The 7,539-nt window shown below is 31.5% G+C and overlaps 1 protein-coding gene across 1 annotated transcript; it reads left to right on the top strand.

Moving 5' to 3' along the window:
- Positions 1–1,768: 1,768 nt before the first annotated feature.
- LOC111030952 (general transcription factor II-I repeat domain-containing protein 2-like) lies at positions 1,769–2,910 on the top strand. Its single transcript, XM_022310699.1, has 2 exons — positions 1,769–1,820; positions 2,054–2,910. Exons 1-2 carry the CDS (start codon positions 1,769–1,771, stop codon positions 2,908–2,910), a joined length of 909 nt encoding a protein of 302 aa, XP_022166391.1.
- Positions 2,911–7,539: the final 4,629 nt, after the last annotated feature.

Below are 7,539 nucleotides of genomic sequence, written 5' to 3' on the forward strand. Positions count from 1 at the left end.
TATTTTATTCTGTGTACGATTTCAAGATTGAATTATAATTGAATTATTAAATATTGATTCCTTCTCCATTAGGTTGCAATAATGTCCATTTATAGATAATATACTAAGAATAAAATAAGAGGCAATTGATATATTCTGAAACTTGGTAGTTGGTGGTAAAACCATCATCTGTGTTTTCCTGTAACAAGACCACATACTTATATCTGTCGTTGCGTTTATGTGGTAGGAGGGGGTTGCATAGAGTGCCATGTTCCCCCATATACCATAAACAAAATTTAAAAATAATTTCTCCCTAGAATCTCTATAGAAGTTTAGAGTGGGTGAAAATTATAATCACAGCCTATGTAGATAGAGTTGTGCTATCACATTTAAAGGTCATTTTGTAAATAGTTAAAAGTAGAATTTTTTAAGAAATTATATTGGTTTTCCCCTAGAAGTCGAATCGATTACGACAATCACAAACATAGATACATATTATTTCTACCAAGTCTTCAAACAGTTTGATATACTCTAATTTTTAAACCGAGAAAGCTATAGAATTGATCTGTAGAGAGTGACTTTCGTGTGTTACACAATTATAAGATGTACGCAAATGCCGTGCAGCGTCCTCTTGAATACATTTATGAGAAGTTCTGCTGTTATTCAATTGTAATGCTGCTACTTTTTAATGTTTCTACACAAATTAAAATAAATAATAAGTTGGATTCCATAAATCAATTTTTAAGAGCATACTTCCTTTAAATGTGAAACACACAAAATAAGAATGGTATTTTAACAATACCCTGAAATATGCACACAATAATATAAATATATAATATAGTCAATATATATTATTGATACCGACACATCATAATTCTTACATTTTTATCAGTGGTGAAGATAACCAAAGAGGTCCATCACATTATCACATTAAATGTCATGTTATACCTATTTATAATTGTATTATAAGTAACTACCTATTGTATAATCTATATATATATTTTTGCAGAAGAAATTCGTAAGTTTATTATTTATTTAATGACATAATTTTAATCCTCCTTTTTTGAAATGACCCGAAGAAAAATAAAAAATAAAATAGAACATATTGTGTTTTTTAATCGGTCAGGGTCTTATTCATTTGAAACACAGTGCTTATTTAGATGATTAAAACTTCAAAATAGTTCAGTGTTTTCGAACGATAATATTTTATAACGGACATTTTAATCTTTTTTTTAACTATCCAAGATCTAACATTGTATTTTTAAATAAGGCATGAGTACACGGTGAATGCTTTACTATTGAATAGTTTTTTTTCATATTATATATTTAGGATAAAGGCTTCAACGTCATAAGGTTATTAGCCTACAATTACAATAAAAATGAACAAGGATAATATAATATATAGTATATACAGTTATTTACAATTTATGGTCTAGATCAGGGGTCGGGAACCTGCGGCTCCGGAGCCGCATGCGGCTCTTGTTAATGCAACCTGCGGCTCTTTGGATAATTATCAATATAGATATATCCGTAAAATATAAATTATATTATACGTTATTATAACGACAATAATTCTGATTTTCTCAATAGTTATTTATTAATCTTATCGCACAGTTATTAACATGTGTGTGTTCTATTAAACTCGACTATCATTATTCGGTAGAATACAAAATTATATTAGTCGATACGTGAGCACGGTCCTCGTCAGGTCAATTAAATCAGTGCGACGTTGTTCGGTATTTTTTTCTTGTGCTTTTTTTCCAATAGAGGTATTTCTATAAACTTCGAGATGTCTACAAACAAAAAACGTAAAATTGAAGAGGAAAATAGAGGATTTAGAAGTGAGTGGACTGATACTTATGCATTTGTCCCGAACAACATGGGACAACCAAAATGTCTTATTTGTGACGAAAACTTCAAAAACAATAAAAAATCTAATATTGAACGTCATTTTTTATCAAAACACGATTCTTTTGGTAAGACGTACCCAGCTGGAAATGAAAGAAAAACAGCAGTGGCCGAGTTGATTCGTAAATCTCAACAATCGACATCTAAATTTAATAACTGGTTGCAGTCGAAATCAAAGATTTTTTAACGAATAAAGGCATCAACTACCCCGAATTGTGCGATGATATGTGGCTACAAAAATTGTATTTTGCTGTAGATTTGACTTCATCTCTAAATCACTTAAATAAAAAGCTTCAAGGTAAGGGAAATACAGCACATACACTACTGGAAACTGTTCTTTCTTTCGAACAACAACTTCAGCTTTTTTCAGAAGATATTGAGAGCGGAAATCTTGATCATTTTGAATCTTTGAAAGAGTACACGGAAAGCTCAGGTTGTATTATTGATTTGGAGTATTTTAAATTGGCCATTCAATCCATGAAAAATTCGTTTAGTAGACGTTTTGAAGATTTTCGAAAATATAAATCTACGTTGAAGTTCTTGACATCACCACTCATAGCGGAAACTGGACAAATTAATTTTCCATCGTTTCCATCTGTCGACAAAAGACTATTTTCATTGCAATTAATAGAACTAAAAACCAAAGATCTTTGGTCTACAAAATTTGAGAATTTGAAAACGGATATTGAAAATCTGGAAAGGGAAAAAGGATTTTTAGCTGCGAACCATAAATGGACGGAACTCGCTAAATGTCAAAAAGAAGAGAAAGTTATATTTGACGTATGGAATAGTCTTCCCGAAAGTTTCAGCCAATTAAAAATGGTCGCTTTCGGAATTTTAACCATTTTTGGATCTACTTACATTTGTGAGCAAACATTTTCAAACATGAACTTTATTAAGAATAAATTAAGAAATCAACTGAATGATATCAGCCTTGATGCTTGTTTGAAGTTGAAAACTACAGACTACTTTCCAGAATTGAATAAGCTGTCTGGAGAAATTCAGTGTCAAAAATCCCACTAATATTAAATAGATACGTTGTTTTGTGTTTTATTGTGTTTAATTAAATAATATTATATTTGTATAAACAATAATAATAATAATAATAATGAATTAATGAAAAAAAGTTTTTCTGTATTTTCTAAATTTAAGACGTATTATGTATTATGTTTTTATTTTATTGCCTACTAAAAAAAAGTTGTTCAAACCTGTGCGGCTCCCTGGATATCATAGTTTTGTATTTTTTTAAAAGAATGGCTCTTTCCTACGAAAAGGTTCCCGACCCCTGGTCTAGATGGATATAATGGAAAGTTGTGTATATTGCTTCAGTGTTTTCTTCGTTGAGAGCGAGTCGGAGGGATGTTGAGTTTTTGAAGATTTTCCATGCTTCGGAGTATTTAAGGCATCTTGTTACAATGTGGTCGATCGATAGGATCACTTTTACATGCGTTGCATATTGGAGCAGGTTCCTTGGCGATGAGGAATGAGTGTGTGACGTGTGTGTGACCTATTCTTGCACGGGTTATAATGACCTCGTCTCTTCTTTTTAGGCTACAGGGAAAATTTCATTTTTTGATGTGAGGCTTGATGTTCCTTAGTTTAATTGATAGGCGGACGTTGGACCAAGTTTTCTACCATGTGTCTAAAATTTTGAGGTTATGATGTTGAGTGATTCTGAGGATGTGGTTAGGTTTAGTTTTAGAGCATTATGGTGAAGTGTAGCTTCGTTTGCGAGTTTGTCTGCTGTTTCGTTGCCAAAAATGCCGACGTGGGACTCATATGAAAGTGAATGTTTTATTTGACGTTGATATCAGTTCTTGAATGTGCAGTACTAGTTCATTTGTGGAGTAGAGATTTAGGATTGATTTTAAAGTACTTAAGGAGTCACTGATGATAACAAAAGAGTCCAAACTGGAGGTGGAGGCAATTTTCAGAGCTTCGAGTATAGCACAGGTTTCCGCTGTGTAGATGTTGGTGCTGGAAGGGAGAGCAAATTTGTAATGTTCATGTCCTAAAACTGCAGCAAAACCCACACTGTTGAGATTTTTGTAGGCGTCAGTGTATATAGGTGTACTACTAGGGTATTGTTGAGACATTATTTCAGAGAAGAGATTACGAATGATAGTGCTGTCAGTGGAATTTTTATAGTGATTGCTGAGTTGTGTATTGATATGGGGAGACCATATCCAAGGAGGCGTTGAGAGTTGAGTTTTGCTCATTGATTGTGTTTGGAGGCCAAGATTTGTACTGATCGTTGTGAAATGTTCAAAAATTGTATTCTCGTAGTTGAGTTGATGGGACTAGTAGCAAGAGAATTTTCAAGAATCTTGCTGGATATATGAGTAGGCAAACTCTTAATTCTTAATATGTATTTGAGTATATGGCTATGGCGTCTTTGTTCAAGAGGCAGTTTACCAGCGTTGCATAAGATACTATCTACCCGGCTGGTTCTAAAAGCTCCAGTAGCCAGACGTATACCTTGATTACGTATAGGATTAATGGTGTTGAGTACATTATTTCTTGCGGAGTTGCTTGCAATGAGGTGTTGTTTGCTTCTATAGGAGGAGTAGATGTAAGTATGTATTGAGGTTAAAGCATCAAGTGTTGAGTGGTTACGTCTGAAACCACATTACTCTTTGTTAAGGAGAGTTTTGGATTCTAACATCCAAATTAGAAGTTTGTTTATAATTTTTTCTAGAAGCTTGCTTAAAGTACTGATTAACTATATTGGTCTATAGTTCTCGATTTTAAATTTGGATTTGTCTGGTTTTGGAATGGGGATTACGTTAGCATTTCGCCATTGAGTGAAGAAGAAACCTTGTGTCCTATGGTATTGTATATAAGGAGAAGTGTTTGGATTCCTATTTCTAGTAGATTTTTGAGGAATGAGTAGGGTATGTTGGCGGGTCCAGGACTATTGATGTTAAAAGATTGTAGTGCCGACGTCAGTTCAGACATGTCCAGATCTAAGTCGTGTTGAGCGTTGATTTGAGTATATACTATTTCAGGTACTTTGTTGTTGGCAGATCTGTGGGTGATCAAGTCTGGATTATTGTTCTCATCACTGTTGTTTTTTGAAAGAAATGAGCAAAGGATTCTGCGGCGTTGGATGAGGAGACTATTTTTTCTTGGTTGTAGTGCAGTATATCAGGAATGGTTTTGAATTTGTTTCCTTTGATAACATTTATTTTGTTCCATATTATTTTTGGAGCTGTACTCTGGCTTATGGAGGAAGTGAAATTTTGCCATGAGATGGTTTTGCTATTTTTAGTAGTATAACGAGCTATGGCCCTAGCATTTTTTAGGAGTATGTGGTCTTCAGAAGTTTTGATTTTTTTGTATCGGTTGAGTCTCTTTTTATAGTTTTTAATTGCTTCTAGGCAGTCCTTATTCCACCTAACATTTTTGTAAAGATGTTTTTTTGTTAAGATTTTACTATACGAAATATATATATTGCATATGCATAAGTGTTTTACAAATTTTACGAGTGTAGTTGTTACTTCGAGGTCAGACACTATTGGGATGTCTTAGCTTTCGAGAGTATAACTAATGAATGTGGCAACGCCACCACTTGCTCTATTAGCGAAAGTTCTGTTTTTAAAGAAACCTGAGTAGTTTTTGATGTACGTAGTGTGGTTATCCTTTAGATTTGTTTCTTGAAAGCAGATAGTCTTAGGTTGAAAATCATAGAGGATATAGTTGATGTCGACTGAGCGCTTATAGAAGCCGTTAATGTTCCATTTAATAATTGTGCTCATGATTAAGTGATATTAATAGATAGTGAAAGACTGAAAGGTATACCGGGTGAGGCCAGGAGGAGTATTGAGAATGAGCTGAGTGTGGTTGTAAAGGGGGTTAGTTGTCTTGAGGCGGGGGTAAGGCTTGGAATAGAAAGTCAGCCAGTCTGGTGAGTTGAGCTTTGGTTGTGTGTTCAGTGACTTGAGGTCGTACTGGATCAATCAAGAGCATAAGTGATGTAATATCCGAGTTTATGTCTTTGCAGATACTGTGAATATTTAGATTTTTGTTGGTGAAATTTTCCAATACGTATTTGAATTGATGTTTTACATGGGTGAATAATTGGAGAAGATGTCCTCAGCTGGTTTGAGCCCGTCGGATATTTTGTCACCTATCTTGGATGAGGAATTAGAACTAGATCTATCTACTTTAGTTTTAAATGCGGACGCGTAATTACAGTTTGTGTTTTATGTAGTATTGTTGGTATCTATTTATTGATTGTTGATAACACTGGTCGCAGAAGACGCCGATGGCGATAATGCCGATGCAGTCAATTCATTAGATTTATAACCTTTAAAAGTTTAATAGAATACATTTTTATACTAATAATATGAAAGATTTTTTTCTCAAAATCTGGAATTCTTTGTTTAACAATAATATAAACATATATATATATAGTCTATTTATGGAGAATATAAAGTAAATAATTATAAAGTAATTAAACATTATCATTTACAGAAAAAACATGTAAGTATAATTTAATTATTTTGTATAAACAATAATATTTTTAAATACATAAATAATCAATGTATTTGAAATTATGTATACAATTATCAAGCTATTTCAAGAAGAATAAAAAATGTGATCGACACTAATAATTTTTTTTTTTATAAATTTTTCAAGTTCATACATAAACTTTACAAAATGTCAAATGTTTTGAAAATGTCATTGAGTATAGGAAATTATAATTTAAATATGTACTAGGCAGTGGAATGTTTCAGGTTTCTGTGATCAATATTTTTTTCAAAATTCCTAAATAATATAAATTTGTTGAAGATAAATCTAATGTTAAGTACATTAAATTTATAATTATTATTGCTTTAAATTATTTATCAAATTTTCAAATCTTAGGTATTTACACTAACATTTGTTGCATTTTTAATTATAATAAAATGTACACAGATTAGTGATTTTGGTGAATTTCATACAATTTTGATATTCGAACATAAATGCTTGAAAAAAATTGTGATTATGTAAATGTTTAAGATATTTCGTTTTACTGCAGTGCTAATGAGAAAATTTGCACAACATTATATAACATTGACGTTTTTTCACTCAATTACCTATATAATTTGTAATATACTATAAATTTGACAAAAAATTTTAATTATCTAAATATAACACAAAACAAGATAATGTATTAATGTAAGAGATACAATTGTTACTACATTTTAAATATCTAGGTAATTTATTTTTAGCGAAACTAAAAAAATAAAATTAATTTAATCGAAAACATCGTTTTTCATCAGACACTATAACCTCTTGTGTTGAAGACCGAAGTATTTTGTCTCCTTTAAAATGGGGAACAATATTCATAATTAAATTCCTTATTTATATGCATTTTAAATTGTAAAATATGATTGAAAACATGCACTAATAAAAGTCAAAATATGCAAGAAAAAAGTGCGAAACACGCAAAATAGAATTTCGTTTTTTATTACATTTTCATAAACAAAACGTAAGTTGTATAATACAACGAATATGCAACACAAAATTGTAATTTAGTTGTTAATCATTTGTGATACCAAAATAATAAAAATATATTATTAAAATTAAATCGTAGATGCATTGGTAATATAAACAGGAAAAAAGTACGAACAATTTAATTGTATGGTTAAAAGTATGGTCCATGTT

This window comes from Myzus persicae, unplaced genomic scaffold (genome assembly GCF_001856785.1).
Source record: "Myzus persicae strain clone G006 unplaced genomic scaffold, MPER_G0061.0, whole genome shotgun sequence".
NCBI lineage: Eukaryota > Metazoa > Arthropoda > Insecta > Hemiptera > Aphididae > Myzus > Myzus persicae.